A 15,717-nucleotide genomic window follows, 5' to 3' on the forward strand; every position below is an offset into this window, starting at 1 on the left:
AACTGTCCAGTGCATGTTTCCTGTTAATATTACAAAGCTGAACCAACTATATTCTATGGAGAACTGAAAAAATATCACCAGTTTCCCAAATTTTAATGTGCTCTTACCCTGCTTTTAGGTAATGAATACATTATGAGACACCCGTTTATCATCTTGGGGAGAGAAGTAACATTAAAAATAAAATATTTATTTTTTAGGAAACATGAGTAGTTAAGGTGGGGAGGAAATTGTAACAATTATGTACTGTAACCCAGGTCTTTTTATTTTTTCAAAGAGCTGTTGCCCCCCTCATAAAGTGCAGACCAAAAATCCATGCCATCTCAAGTTTAGGACTCAGCCACACACTTCCCTTTGACTTGTGATTTCTTCTGTTTAGCCCATGACATCCAGCCATGGACCAGAGAGGTTTTCCTTTTGTCCTGCCACTTTCCCAGGAAAAACCTGCTGTTTACTTCTCAATCGGAACAAACGCCAAGCTGCAGAAAACCCAAATGACGTTTGCTCTGATTCAGCAGTAAACATCAGGTTTTGCCTGGGAAAGCAGTGGGAGAAAAGAAAAATCTCTCGGACCAATGCCTAGAAGTCACGGACCAAACAGAAGGGTGTATAAGCCCTTAGTGTAAATGGTGTTCAAAGCTATTGTATCAACTTAGTAGTAAGTTAGGATGCTAGACTTGGTGATTAATATATGGTCAGATCTTTCCACAGTGTTACATCAAGGCTACAGTTCTCTGCTCACTTAGGGGACAAAGCCTTGGCAACCACAAGGTGGGGGGCTTAACAGCCCCTATTGGGCATGTTTATTCAGACAGCTGGTATTCTATGCCAAAATAGAAAGCAAGAGTCTACTAACGTGATCACTTGTTTGAAGCAGTACTTGGATCATTCCCCTTCGTCCAATTTATCCCTAAGATTTTCAAAACCCATAGACACGCTAAAAACCTCTTATTTACATGTAGTAATCATTTAAGCATTTCCCAGTATGTTTGGAGTTTCTTAGCCCATCCAATCTTTTACTGTTTTGCTGACTGGAAAGGGGCCTACCACTAAAGATGAAGTGTATGAGGGAGGTGTCTAGATTTCTCGTGTCGCTCAGTTGTGTCTGAAAGCAGCTTAAAATTAGTGTCCACAGTGGGGAATATTTTTCAACCCAATGGCCACATTCCAGTTTGCGCAACCTTTAGGGCCCATGCTGCAGTGGTAGATGGAGTGGCAAAAGTGGCCAGTCATTGTAACCTTTGCCTTTGTACAGCAGGCTAGTTTCAACACACACAAAACCCATATCATCCATCCAGAAAAACAAGAGAAATTAGTGGAATTTAAGAACACATTTCAGCCACACAAAATGCCAGAGGGAGAGAAAATGTGGGAAAATGATTGCTTGTACATGAAAGCATGAGCAAAGTTCTTATTGTTGCAGGGTGATTTCATAGCTAGAAGCATCCTTGGAGCATGAACAGCGCGTGAACAGCTCGTGCTGTCCTATATGATTGGCTAACGTAGCATGGCCTGATGCTAGTGCGAAGGTCCTTATCTTCTGGCTTAGAACAAATTGCTTGCTTGTATTTTGTATCTTTCTGATTTCACACAATAAAAGCTGTGCTGCATTAGCCCTATGAGCAGCCATATTTCGGAACCTATCATGGTGTGAGACTGATTTTTCTTTGGATGCCGAGCTGCAACTCGACAAGAGAGGCCTGGAGGGCCACATTCAACCCACAGGCCTGAGGTAAAACAGCCTTATTCACCACAAATTTGACTAATCTTTTAAAGCCATCCAAAGTGGTGCATTTTGTGGGAATAAATACCATAGTTTTCTAAACCTATGGTGAAAGGTTCAGGAAAGAGCAACCAAAATGATCAAGGAAGGGTACAGCAATTCCCCTATGAAGAAAAGTTTTTGTGTTCCAAAAAGCTAATTGGGAGTTTTTAGCTTGAGAAAAGGGAAAGAAGAGACATGATGAATAGAATTATGCATGGTGCAGAGAAAAAAGATTGGGAGACAGTTAATTTCTACACATCCTTATGCATCCCTCTCTATCTTCCAGGCAACCGAGAGGGATTGTCAAAGTGGAAGGACACATTACAACCAGCCAAAAACAAGGAAGGTGCAAGCAGGTCTGGTCAGAGGCCAGATAGTGTCCTTGGGGGCTGTATTTGGGCTCTAGGTCAGAGGTTCCCTATTCCTGCTATGGTCTTTTGCAGTTACTAGCCTTAAGGTTGCAACCCACTGAGAGGACTCAGAGGCACAAGGCCCCTAAAACTTACACAAGAGTCATAAGACTTATTTCACCATTATCAAGAAAGCGCAACAACTGCTTTTTCAAAATGTTTTTCCCCCCAAATTGATTTTATTCACATGTACAAAGTCATGGCAAGTACAATTAAATATAAATAACACAAGAACATTAGAAAAAAACACACTATTTAAAAACACATTCTAAGTCACATATTGCTTCAAGCTTATTTTCCCCCAAGCTTTTATCTAAAGTGATTTCAGTGCTCACAAAAGCTAAGTGTGGCAGCTTCCCTGTACCTTTAACTTTACATTATAGGAACAACAGAGAGGAACAGAGTCAAGAGTTTATAGCCCCAACCTGTTCAAGTATCTGGGCCTTAAACAGTCGTGCTCAAAAGACTGCCATGCTTGGTCTGGTTACTCGCGCTTTATGGCTTTAGGCTATATGTTGCTCCTTGTATTACACCAGCGTTTTGGTACTCCTAGCCTGTCACAAACCAACATATTTCAAAGAGGCAGGAGTATGCAAACATAAACTGGTAGATAGTTTATGCTTCAGGTGATGCTGCCTCCCACATCAAGAAGGTAACTTTCTCATCTAGAAGCCATATTTAATGCCAATCTGGTATAGACAGTTTTCAGTAGGCTAAAATGCGAGTGGTCTCAATTGCTTATATTCCCGTCTGCCCTGGCAGCTCAAGCAGGGGAGACACATTTCAAAGGTGGGAGAAGACCCTGAGGGAAGTTGAGCCAGAGCCATTTTCCCATCAAGCAACAGGTCTAGCACTACAGCTACCACTGTGCCAACCCCAGAAGCTTCAAAAGGCAGGGAGGATGTGGGACCCTCACCAAATTTGGTCAATTCTAGGAGAAGTCTAATCCCAGGGCTGAATAAGCATTCTGCTCCATGCTTACAGAAGACATAGCTGCCAGTAATAGTGAAGGAGGGCTCAGTACAAGCAAGATGCCTGAGGGTAAACAGTAAAAAAGAAAAGAAAAAGCATAACTATGATATTTAAAAATAGAGAAGTTGCTAACAATAGCTTGTTGAAGTTACTGGATAGTGATGCAAGAAACGTGGTGGTACAAATATACACAAAAGCATACTTTTTTTTGCACAATGTCACACCATAAACATGTTTCACAAAAGTAAATGTCTAATTGGAACAGTAGATACTTATTTTTTTTACTGTGCTGGAACAATGAGTGTCATTTGTGCATTTCAGTTTCATGCATTTGGTAGTGATACTAAGCCAGTTTTGTGAAGACAGATGGACCATAAATAGGACTTTTCTCAAGTTCAAACAAGGAAAGAAGGGTGTTTCTCATGTCAAGGTCCCTATTTTAAAATTAAAAGCAAAAGCATTATTTATACCCAGAAGACTGGAGCAGCTCAGAATTTGTCATCCCACCACCACAATTCCAGCTTTAGTAAACACATCTGTAAATAAGCTTCTTTATTTCCTAGTGAGGATGGTAGTTTGCCATTTCCTGCCAACTTTAGCCCTCTTCAGGTGGAACTATCTGAAAATATAATGCATGAAATGGGGGGGGGACCTGCATGGAGGCTCCTTGAGTGATGCAGAATCTTCTTAAACCTGGATTCTAAAATGCACAGGAAATATTCACCCGTAGAAGCAGGCTCCTCGCTTTGCACACCTGCCCTTCAATTTACAGAGGGAGACAGAGACAGGGTGGTACTCACATGCTATATTTATGGATTTTTATCACAGCTGAACAGGGCTTTTGTCAGGAAATGCACCTGCAATCCTTTGCTCATTTGCCTGGAAGTGTCATTGAACTCTATGAGACTTCTGAGTAGACATGTTTAGGATTGCAATCCAAGGGACCCCATGTCTAACACCACATTAATGCCCAGTTGAGGTGGGGAGGGGATCGCTTAAAGTTAAGATAAAAACCACTCTACACAGAGAAGCAAGCAGATGCTCCATGTGCAACAGCGATATGCACACACCCCATTTGCAAATTACTAGAATTAAAAGTGACTTAAGCCACCCAACACATCCTTGTGGAAGACTGAAAACCCAGACTTTTAGTATCCTTGTTTCAACAGTGTCTTCAAAATTTCCAACGTCCATCCATGTGTCAGTTAGCTTACAAGAAGTTTAGCTGAACACATTCTGGGAAGTTACAAGATGGCAACATGAACAGCCCTTTGAAAAGAGAATCCAAAATATTTTCAAAAAGCTGCCAGTTGTTTAAGAAAAGTGGTCTTTAGGACACAAGAAAAAAAGTCCTTCATGTATCCCTTGGAAGCAGGACGGGAGTCAATATTGTCTTACAAAGATAGAGAAATGTATTATTATGTTAAAGCCATGTACAATTGAAGTCCTTTAATTTTGTAAAGTGAAGATAAGGGATTAAATTAAAAAAAAGACTGAAGGAAACATAGTTCCAACCACAGGCCTACAGATGGAAAGAAAGCAGAAGTCAAAGGAGCCAAAAGCCACCTGCAGCAACCATGGAAGAGAGAACTCAAACACTGAGTAACCACAGAGTTTCTGGGGAGAGTACCTGATGTAGCCTTTGGAATGAAAGGCTGCCAATAACTGTTTCCCAAAATTTGAGTTATTTAAGTCTTAATGATTGAGACTAATGCCAGCTGCATAAAACCACCCCTACATGAATGGAGCCAACATAATTTGAAATACAATCAAACCTCGGTTGTCAAATGTAATCCATTCTGGAATCCCATTTGACTTCCGAAATGTTCGACAAACAAGGCGCAGCTTCCAATTTGTTGCAAGAGCTTCTTGCACTCAAGCGGAAGCCACGTCGGACATTTGGCTTCCGAAAAACCTTCGAAAACCAGAGCATTTACTTCCGGGTTTTTGGCGTTTGGGAGCCGAAACGTTAAAAAACATGGCCGTTTGAGAACCAAGGTTTGATTATATAAGGAGACTATTTTAAGCAGCTTATTAGCCACCAGTTCGGTGTTTGATACACACACAAAAATGGCAGGTAGTCTCACAATATGCGATACAAACTTTAAACTGTAACAGATTTGTTACAGTCTCATAATTTCCAATGGCTTCATCCTCTGAATTACACAAATCAACTTTTTTTGGTGGTCGGGGGGATAAGGGGCATGTCATACACTTGAGAAGTATAGCAAAATTTGCCTGAGTCCTGAACATGCCTCTGGAATGTACACTAACTTGGTCTGGTAGGTTCAATTCAAGAGTTGAAATAGTCGTAACATTTCACTTATGCAGAAGCTCACCTAACAAAACTCTTTACAAAGCATATTTAATCCACCCAAATAAAGCATTAAAAAAATATCTACATCCCAGTTCACTGTCACCAAGTCCATGTTACTTACTGCAAAGTACTGATAACTAATAGTTAATGATTGTCTACACCTGCCATTTGGTACCACAGGCTCATGATAGCAAATTTAAAAAGCTAAAAACGTAAACACGTCACATTACTAATCTATTGCACCAAAATCTCCAGTTCCAGATGGTCACAAAACCGAAAACTGGAATGTAAACCTGAACAAGTCACTATATATTTACCAAAAGTTGGGGAGAGCTTTCAGAATTCTAAAAATGGAGCATTTCCAATTATACAATCTTCTACACATCTGGCTGCAAGAGCCTGCACATCTGGCCTGCACAGCAAGATAGATAGATAACAGTCCCCTGTTTTTGTAGTCACTGGATTGAATCCACAGAGGGCAGAAAGTCTGCATTTGGCTCGCTAGGTCTCAAGTTGTACAGGTCTGAGGAAAATCATAGCAACTTAACTAGAATCACATGAAAATACAATGGCACCTACAAATAATTTTTACAGACCTGATTTGTAAAGCCTTATGGCTCCCCTATAGGGAAAGGTTTTGAGTTCTATGCAACATCAGGGCAAGAAATTTCCCATGGATTACGGTCCATATGTTTTAATGATTAAGGAGGGACTAAATATTCGTCAAAATAACCCTTGAGGTCTTTCATTTTAAAAAGTTCATTCTACAACATTCCATAGCTTTTCTGCTCAAGGTCAACAGAAAGATCTCTTAATATTCTTCTTTTTTAAAAAAAATCTGTAAAGAAGTTATACTGCTAAGCATAGTTCCCACCAGTATGGAATCAATTATTCCCTCTCCTGCAGGGATAAGTAGCCAAAATATAAACAAGTATATCAAACTGCTGGAAAAATCCTTTTGTTAAAAATCTTGCATAAGTAGTTTGGAATTCTTCACCCGTTGCTTTCGTACACTATTTCTGAATTTTAAAAAAGACAGGTCCAGGCAAATGTGGAATCACCGTGCTCGTGCTGAGTAACACCTCATGTATTCCGTCATCCAGGGGTTGTCTGGTGCAGCAGATTTTGCTCTCCAAGCTTGTTCTACTTCCGCTGATTGAATCCGCCTCTGAGACAGCTTCCTTTTTTCCACTTGCCTTCTGTTCTTTGCTCTCAGTGCAGACTCGTGGATCTAACAAGAGATATTTAAGTGTTAGATGATTCTTGGTGGCCATCTAGATGCCTGTGAGAAACTTGCAAGCAGGATTTAAGCTCAAGAGCAGTCGCCCCTCCTGTAGTTTCAAGCAACTAGCATCCAGAATCCCCAAAACTTTGTATTTGATATGCCAGTTATAATCTTGCTACAGTCATACCTTGGTTCTCGGATTTAATCCGTTATGGGAGTCCGTTTGACTCCCAAAACGGTTTGAAAACCAAGGCACGGTCAGGTTTTGGCACCAGGCAAAACCATTTAAATTTTGCCTCTTTTAACTAAACGGAGACTGATATTTACTGCTGCTTTTAAGGTTTATTGTGGTTTTCCGTATGCTATTTACCATTTCCATTTTTAAACTATTGGATAGTATCTATTCTTGCTTTCATTTGTAAGCCACGGGGAAAGTTCATCAAACTGAAAAGTCAGGTGCACGCTAAGTAAAATAAAAAAAACATGCTAATTAGCTGTGCACATCCAATATTGAATCACCAACTTTCCAAAGGTGAGTGAATATGCATGGCATTGGGTTAGGGTATGAAGCACAAATGCAATAAGCTCAGCTGCTAACCTGAGAGTCTGAAGGATTTAGCCATCCACTAACCTGCAGAGGTTGTTCAAAGGCATGTTAGGCTGTGTACAGATATGTTAGCCATCCAATCATAAATATGTGTAAGCTCTACTATAAACGCCATTTTTTTCTATTCAGTAGCAAATGCCAGTATCTGTTGGGACTTTAGTAATTCACTCTTTATGACAAATGTCCATTTAAAACAAGGTTATATTTATGTATGTCAATGGACTAAGCTAGACTAGATCAAGATATGCAAATTTAACCAGTACGTGCTGTATTATTTTACACACACACACACACACACACACACACACACACACACAATAGCTGCCTTTCTTGTATTTCTTCCATACTGCTGTCAGAAGTACATTAATATGCTTTATGCTGAATCTTAACATTTCACAGATCAGCAGCACTTTTGCAAGAACTTACAGCTTCCCAAAGTCATTCAAGTACCAGCAGCCTACCATGATGGTGTCATCAGTACTTGCAACCTTTTATGCCATACCTAAACTTGAGCTCACTCTGCCTTGGGACACTTGATGCTAACTGCCTGCTGTTTTACAAAGATTATTCTCTCTCATATCCTGACAGGGGGTAGGCAACCATTCTAGCATCGAGAATTCCCTCCACAGCAGCACTGAAACGGCAGCCAGAAACAAACAAACAAAAGCTTTGCATTAATTAAAGTTAGCAAATAATGTTCCAATATAATCTGTAAACAAGGTGGAAGAAAATTCCACTTCATAACTACAGCATAGGATGTCAGTGACAATGTCGAAGCCCATTACCATCAACCAAGGAATATAACTGCAGAAGATCAATGGCCGACATCCCATTCACAAGGTCCAGTAGGTGTCTCAGTACAATAGGGCAATTTACTATGGGGGAATATGAAGGTGCCTGTATGTGGCAAATGGATTCCTACAGGCTCTTCCTTCACTCATTTATCCCAAGCTTTGAACATGTTGACATCAGATACTACCCCTTTTCCTTCCATTTTGACATACCCACACTAGTAAATTGAAGCTGAAGCCATGAAAACACATAGGTTGTTTTCAGTTCTTGAGTCTGGGGAGATGGTTTCTTCTGGACAGGGCTGCACACCCCTGAAAGGAGTAGGTCCATAGCTTAGGGATGCTCCTGGACCCAACATTGTCACTGGAGGCTCAGGTAGCCTTGGTGACTATTTTTTAAAGACTGCCTCCTTCACTGCAGACCCCCTCAGGTGTTAGGATCAGCAGAGGGGGCTCTCTGGGGATCACCACGCTGGAAGTTTAAGGTGGTGGTAGCCTAGGAGAGTGCCTCCTCTGGGACAGCCCCTAAGCTGTGGAATTCCCTTCCCACAGAGGTGTGCCTGACACCTTCCTTGTGTAATTTTTGTCATATGCTGAAGACGCATCTCTTCATCCTGGCTTTTGATACCTGATATATAGAAGGACCCACCCTATACTCTTGCCTGTAGTGTGCTTAAACTATTTTTAATATTCTGTTTTTTATATTCAGGTTTTTGTAATCCCCCCCGGGGGACCTCATAGTGAAGGGCAAGTAAGAAATCTAAGATGAATTAGATAGCCAACTAATTCACTGTACATGCGGAATAGCTTCTGTGAGCACAGCTGAACATTCCTCTCCTCTCTGCCCTCAAATCTGCTCTGAATGGCTAGAGCAGATTTGGAGAGCAGACAGAGGGAGAAGAAGTTCCACTCTGCTCACAGAAGTTGTTCCATGCATTATAATAACTTAGCTGGATACAATTCAAACAGCAATACATCCACTGGAAAACACCCAAAGCAACTGCTTCATGGCAAGGCCACTCCCATATCCAGTTCAGAGTATTGCTACTGACCATGGAAGAAACGGCCTTGGATCCAGCTATGGAAAACAACACAAAATACACAAGGAGCGCAGGCAACTAACAAAACCATAAAAGGATGCTGCACTACTCCTTACTCTCAAACAAGTAAGTGCATAGGCATAATAAATGGGTCTGAAAACCAGGCAAGGCCAGCCGAACCACATAGGCAAACTGGACACCCCTAAGAGTTGTTCATTTCAGCTGTGTAAGTTACATAGAAATCGTGCACTTTTGGAGGAGTTGGAACAGGGGCAGCTTCACAGCTGATGGGTTCACTAGTATTCCCTACTTTTGGGGATGCACAGTCAAAAGCCTGCTGGGATCTGTTGGCTGCCCAGAGCACAGGCACAGTAGCAGAAGGGCAGGAAGTTAAGACAACATTAGCCCACTTAACTACAGTTGTACCTCTAGTTACGAACTTAATTCGTTCCAGAGGTCTGTTCTTAACCTGAAACTGTTCTTAACTAGAGGCGTGCTTTTGCTAATGGGGCCTCTTGCTGCTGCGCTGCCAGCACACGATTTCCGTTCTCATCCTGGGGCAAAGTTCTCAACTCGAGGTAACTCAGGTTAATGGAGTTTGTAACCTGAAGCGTTTGTAACCTGAGACGTTTGTAACTCGAGGTACCACTGTATAGCATATTAAATGTCAGTAGTTATTTTGCCCAGCATAGGATGACAAAGTATGAGTAAACAGCAACATCCTAGTTCACTGTGGGCACCACACAAACCTGGGCTGACCTTACAAGTGCGAAGGAGTCAGGCAGGAGGGCAAGGACTTAGACAAGCAACCCATAAGTATATATTTCAAGTTGCCTTACTTCATTCACAGAAGCGGATGCACAGACATTGTGTGTTTTCTGGCTCCCGGTATCAGTCTGTTTTTCTCCCCAGCCATACAAGGCAAATGGGTGCTTCAACCCCTTTGCTGCATGTATCCTTTGAGGACTTTTCACCCGTCTTCTGTCACCCCGGCTGCCCAAAGCACCACGACTCGAAGGCTGCCCTTGGGGGCAACTTGCTGACCCGCCAGCTCCTTTGGGGGCAGACTTTTTGCCTCCACTCTCAACTTCAGTTTTCTCCTCGGCTTTCTCTTGGTCTTCATCCTCTGGGAGAAAAGAAGGAGGGTTAGGTTTAGCCTGCCCACCTCCCAGGGCCGGCCCACCCGAGAGGCATGCTAAAGCAGCTGCCGTGAGCGCCCCACCCACTGCCACTGGACAAGACAAATTAATGGAGGCCAAGGCTCTTTGTGTCTACCAGTCATGACAGCTAAGTTCTACCTCCACTGTTGGGAGGCGGAACGCCTATGCATGCTAGTTGCTGGGGAATACAAGCTGGGAGACCATTGTTGCACTGATTGGACACTGAGAGGAAGATACTGGACTAAATGAGCCACTGGCCTAATCTAGCAGGGCTCATCCTATGCAAACCAATGCAGACTGGTAGTGTACCATAACTCCTTTGATTTGTAGGTAAAACTTCCCTACAAGGAAGTTTGCCTGGCACCTTCATTATACACCTTTAGGCGCCAGGCAAAAACATTCCTTTTTAACCAGGCCTTTGGTTGATCTGATTTACATTCTATGCCCTTTTAAAATGTGTTCTTTTGCGGAGGGGCTATGGGGTTGTTTTTATTTTTTATTATGTATTTTGTGGTTTTATATCTTGATTTTATTCTGTGAACCGCCATGAGACCCCCAGGTATAGGGTGGTATATAAATTCAATTAAAAAATAAATAAATTTTTTAAAAATCAACTAATGCTGGGTGCACACAAGAGTCAGCAACGTAAAGTAGGGAAAAGAGCCCTCCATTACTAAGGTTTCCAATCAGACAGTAGATACAGCAACAGTGGACAGGTGTCAGTGATCAGAGCTGCATAGTATTACCAAAAGGTGCAATGCCTTCTCCTATATAAGAGGCCGGATCAAAGACGGCTATGGAGCCTGTGTTGTTAAAAAGCACAACTCCCATCACGCACCAGCTTGGCTGGCACAGTGATGCCGTTTGTGGCTACAGTACAATTCTTGCACCTAGCATGTAATAGTCCCTGCTCTTGTTAGTGCCTTATTTTTGGCTGGAGAACGAAAGCTTATGCAATTTTAAAGATGCAAGATGCCATGGCAACAACTTACATAAGCAGCTATGAATCCATGTGAGAATCACTGACAACTAAAGAACTCTCTGCAAATGCCGAACACACCGTGCGTGCATACGCACACAGTGTTCTTGCTCATCATTACTCTTGCTTGTCAAGGCATGATACCGATTTTCGTCATACAATGGGAAGTAACAGAGGAAAAGAGATCAGTGTCAAAAATAAAAACCAACCTTCTATAGAGGAAATGTCTTTGCCCCCAAGGTACCAGTGCGTCATCAGAAGACTAGGTTATATACGCTAGTGTCACATTTGTGACAATGCTTTTAAGTTCCAAATAAATACTGTCCAGGAAGCACAGCAGAGAAAACTCCATGCTGTCATTCGGATTAAGGTTTGATTATCTTAGCAAACCTGAACTGGTATTGCAAATTTGTATAGGGGTACTTGCATGGAGTTATCCTGCCAACCATCGCTGTATCTGCCGATAGTATATTCCATATATAAGTCATGCACGTTTGTTTCAATTTGCAGGTGGTATCTGCCCACATTTGATATCCTGAGCATTTGAAAATCCATTTTAAAAATTTGATCCCAGCTGTCAGCAAGGTAACATTCCTAGACTCAACCAATGTCATAGGACACTTCACAAATTTATGTTTTCAAAGGTTCACTGGAAAGGGGGAAAAAGACTATGTGTGACATACCAAACTTCCGTTTGTGTATACATAAATTGTGCAGGTACAATCAAGCAGACTGCATGAGTTGCTGCTCCCCTGTTGTGAACGCACTTAATGGCCAATCTGAGTTTGCTGCTGTGTACTGTGTAAAACATCTCCTAATTAAGTGTATTCTGAGAACTAGGGCACAGTCTATATAGAGAAGCACATTAATTTCCCTGGAGGACCCTGAATGCGGTTTGTGGCAGCTGGTAAGGAGGACAGAGTTCGGAGAGGCCAGCAAATTCACCTGCATGTTCCTCCCTAGTAGCCTTACCAGTTTGAAGGCCCAGGAGTTTTGTCAGGACTGGGAGAGAAACACTAGCAGGGCCTTATTGCCACCCTCTTTTTCTTTTGTGCTTTTTTTCCAACCACTGTTGCTTCCACGGTCAAGTAGGAGGAGTTTCTTGCTGTAGATCCTTGTGGGCAACAATTCATACCTCTCAGGCCCATGGGTGTAGCCAGGCTTTATGCTGGGCGGGGGCAGAACCTCAATTAGTTAACTATTCTTACTGATTTACTAGATTGGGAGGGGGCAGCTGCCCCCCTGGCTACACCCATGCTCAGGGCAAGAGCCTGGATGAGATGGAAGCTGTTCAAAATCTACGAAATGAGTCTGTTGGCCCAGAGTGGAGCCTTCTTTGTATGAGAGAGTGGGAAGCAAGTGGATTACCTCAGCTTCTCCACCAGAAAGGAAATTGGGGTGGGAATTGTTGGTTGTTTAATCTGTTTGAATGTCTTTTTTTTTTAACCTAGGCATTTGGTTAAACTGGAAAGTTTAATGTTTGTCATTATAGCAGTGTTGCTTCCCTTATGAAAGAATTGTTAATTTGTTGTTTGTTGGACCTGTTTATATTGGTTTGTAATGGTTTTATTATTTTGATCCTTATTCTGGGATTGAAAATATTAAGTGATGAGTAGGCTATAAATACTGTAACTAAATAAAGAAGCTACTTTTACTTTCTGTTAAATCAGAAAAAAACAAAGGAACTTCGGAGTGTTTTTTAGGGTTATTCTATTCAGAATACTACTGAGTTGGGTCTATTTTCAGTACTGTGCTGGTGTTTCAGTTTGGGCCTTTGAAATGCTCTTGGTGAGGTCGTTCCAAAAAGTTTATAAGAGATCAAGACACTTTGGGGATGAAATTAAAGCTGCTTCACCAAAGCTGGCTCCACTGATGCCAACAGCAGCACTCAAGAAGTGTTGTCAGTTATGCAAATCTAACCCTTCACTCTTAGTAAGATCATTAAGCTTTGTCTCACTTTTTCAGAAAAAAGATTCTAGAGTCTGCAAGTAAACCCAGAGGAAACAGGCTCATTTTTATCTGCTCGCCTAAGATTTCCATGGTCTTAAAGCAATCCTTATTCTGTGCAGAACAGGGCATCATGCTATTACCACCAAAGAGTGGCTGGAAGAATGGCATCATCCTTATGGCAAGTGTGGAGAACCTCCAGGTGTTGCTGAACTACAACTCCCACCAACCCATGCAAGCATAGTCAATGCCAAGGGATGAAGGAGCTGTAGTTCAGGAACACCTGGAGGGCCAAAGGTTCCCCCAACCTGCCTTACGGGCAGCATAATTTCTGCTCTGCACTGCTCTCTAGATACTGTTGCTGTTGGCATCCACCTGCTCTCTAGATAGATATTATTTATCATAAGGATGTGGATTTAAGTCACAAAGCAAAAGTCGAATCATCCTTAGTAAGTCGCGAGATGGGGAACCTGTGGCCCCATCCTGATGTCGCTGTCCTACAACTCACATCATCCCTGTTCGCTCTGGTCCTCCATTGGCCAAAAAGCCACAGGCACTACACGAATACATTTCAAAAGAAAGCCATAATGCAAGTGGGCATGGCCTATTTTCCTGCCAGCAAAGCGCAAAGCTGGAGAGAAATAATCGTCCCTTTCCATTTGGTCAAAGATGGGTTTCCAAAATGCCGCTGTTACGTCAGCGGAGGCTCCGGTAGCAATCTATTCGTTCGCAAGCGAGGAAAGTGCCGCCCGAGGGCGAAAGCGCTTCTCGGCAGGGACGATCCAGCCGGAGATCTCTCGCCTCCGGAAGGACCCGGGTTGGCGCCCGAGGGGCCGAGTATTGGCAGCAACCACTCGATGGCGGCAAGGCAGCGCCGCCTTCGCCCGATCCCCAACAGACGCGTAAGGAGGAGCCGCGAAGCCACTCGGCGGCGAGAGGCCGAAGCGCCTGCACAGTCCTGGCACCCTCCATTTCCCGATGCGTGCGGAGGGGAGGGCGGCTTCAAGAGCCAAGCCGGACGCGGATCCCCAGCTGTTAAGATTTATTTTAAACCCAGGAGGAAAGCCGCTTTCTCCTCCGCGCGCCCCCGCCCCGTATTTACATCCAGCGGCAGCTCCATTGCAGAGCAGGGACATCCGGCCACTGCAGCTCCCTCCCTCCTTCCCCAGCGACTCATCTCTGCAGCCGCGGCTCCCAGCGCCCCCCTCCGCTCGCCTTCCCGGAGACACCGAGAGAATGGCTCAAGGTCATTCCGGCAGGCCGTCCTCTTCCTCTCTCTCCCCGGCGGCGGAGGAACATACCCGACCCGCGCAAGGGCTCCTCGGGGCAGGATCTGTCGGCGTCCCCCGCTGCTGCTGCCTCCGCCCTGCCCAGGCCAGACTCGCCCGGCGCCGCTCCTTCTTCTCCTTGCTGGCCACCCGGCGGGCTGGACGTGCCCGGGGGCGACGGGGAGCCGCCGCCACTACCACCGCCGCTCTGGCTGCTGTCCTGCTCCCAGCCGTCCCAAAACCAGGGCCGGTGCGCCTGCTCCAAAAGGCGCCGGCTCAGGCGGTAGCGCAGCAGCTCCTGGTAGCAGGGGCCGCACGCCTCCCACTTGGGCTCCTTGAAGCGCTTCATGTACTCGCTCTTCACGCACCGAGACGGCACCATCGCGCCGCGCCGTCCAGCCGGGTGGGGGGGGGCGGAGGGTCGCCCTGCCCGACGGAGCCCTCCTCGCCCCACCCTCCCGCTGGAACGTTCAAACACAAACAGCGACGTTCCGCAACCGCCTCCGCGCGCTTCAGCCAATCGGCGCGCGAGGAGGAGGGCGTCCTGCTGCTACGTCACGAGCGAGCCTTCGAGGCTCGGGGAAAACATTTGAGGGAGGTCCCTCGCCGGTGAGCCCGAGGGGGCATTTGGAGCTTAACGGGTGGGGAGGCTGGGGAGAAGCGCCAGGAAGCCTCGGGCTCCGGCTCTCTTTGTCCCTGGAGGCGGGAGTGGACTCGGGATTTTCTCTGAAGCTGCCCGGTTGTTGGTTTTCGTCTCTGCAGTGGTGTTAGTCACCACTCACCAGGTTTTAGTCACCCACCAACGCAGCTACTGCTATAAAAAAAAAAGGACCCCAGATGGGCATCGCACGTGATCGCAGACGGTACGGGCCACCTAAGGCTCGCCTGTGCCTGACGCTTTGCTGGAGACTAGCTGTCGTTGAACCGGTCAATTTAACTAAATTCAGAGTTAACGTTGCGCAGACCTTTGAAATCTAGCTTCTTGAGAGTTTCAGGGCCCGAGAAAGTGTCGCTTTGAGAAGTTAAAGGGGGCACTCAATGGAGGTTCATTTAAGGAAGTCCGATCGGTGGGAAGGAGACGAGCCTTTTCTGTGGTGACCCCCAATGCTGCGCCCCTTGGGGAGCTAAATAATTGCACCGCCTTGCCAAGATTACGGTGATTAAATTTTGTGCCCTTCGAATCTGTCTTCCTAGATTTCTTAAAACAAAGCAATATTCCGAGGCATCAGCCAGAACTGA

General features: G+C 44.5%; 1 protein-coding gene across 2 annotated transcripts; it reads right to left on the reverse strand.

The window, feature by feature from the left end:
• Nucleotides 1-2,319: 2,319 nt before the first annotated feature.
• Nucleotides 2,320-14,902, reverse strand: CCSAP (centriole, cilia and spindle associated protein). 2 transcript variants are annotated; one of them, XR_014217450.1, is made up of 4 exons: nucleotides 14,512-14,902; nucleotides 9,964-10,250; nucleotides 7,796-7,927; nucleotides 6,564-6,692 (listed from the first exon to the last, which is right to left on the reverse strand). XR_014217450.1 is itself a non-coding variant. In XM_082215117.1 (3 exons), exons 1-3 carry the CDS (start codon nucleotides 14,858-14,860, stop codon nucleotides 6,519-6,521), a joined length of 810 nt encoding a protein of 269 aa, XP_082071243.1. In that variant the 5' UTR covers nucleotides 14,861-14,902; the 3' UTR covers nucleotides 2,320-6,518. The 2 variants fall into 2 exon arrangements, 1 of the variants encoding a protein (XP_082071243.1); XM_082215117.1 differs by lacking the exon at nucleotides 7,796-7,927 and having other exon boundaries at nucleotides 2,320-6,692.
• Nucleotides 14,903-15,717: the final 815 nt, after the last annotated feature.

This window comes from Podarcis vaucheri, assembly GCF_965113315.1.
Source record: "Podarcis vaucheri genome assembly, chromosome: 3".
NCBI lineage: Eukaryota > Metazoa > Chordata > Lepidosauria > Squamata > Lacertidae > Podarcis > Podarcis vaucheri.

What these genes read in the sequence shown, in the direction of transcription:
- CCSAP (XM_082215117.1), bottom strand. Translation starts at nt 14,860, where the DNA reads ATGGTGCCGTCTCGGTGCGTGAAGAGCGAGTACATGAAGCGCTTCAAG. An exon ending in GGAGCCCTTGCGCGGGTCGG is followed by an intron (nt 10,251 to 14,511) that starts GTATGTTCCTCC and finishes CTTTTCTCCCAG; the next exon opens with AGGATGAAGACCAAGAGAAA. An exon ending in CATCCGCTTCTGTGAATGAA is followed by an intron (nt 6,693 to 9,963) that starts GTAAGGCAACTT and finishes ATCTCTTGTTAG; the next exon opens with ATCCACGAGTCTGCACTGAG.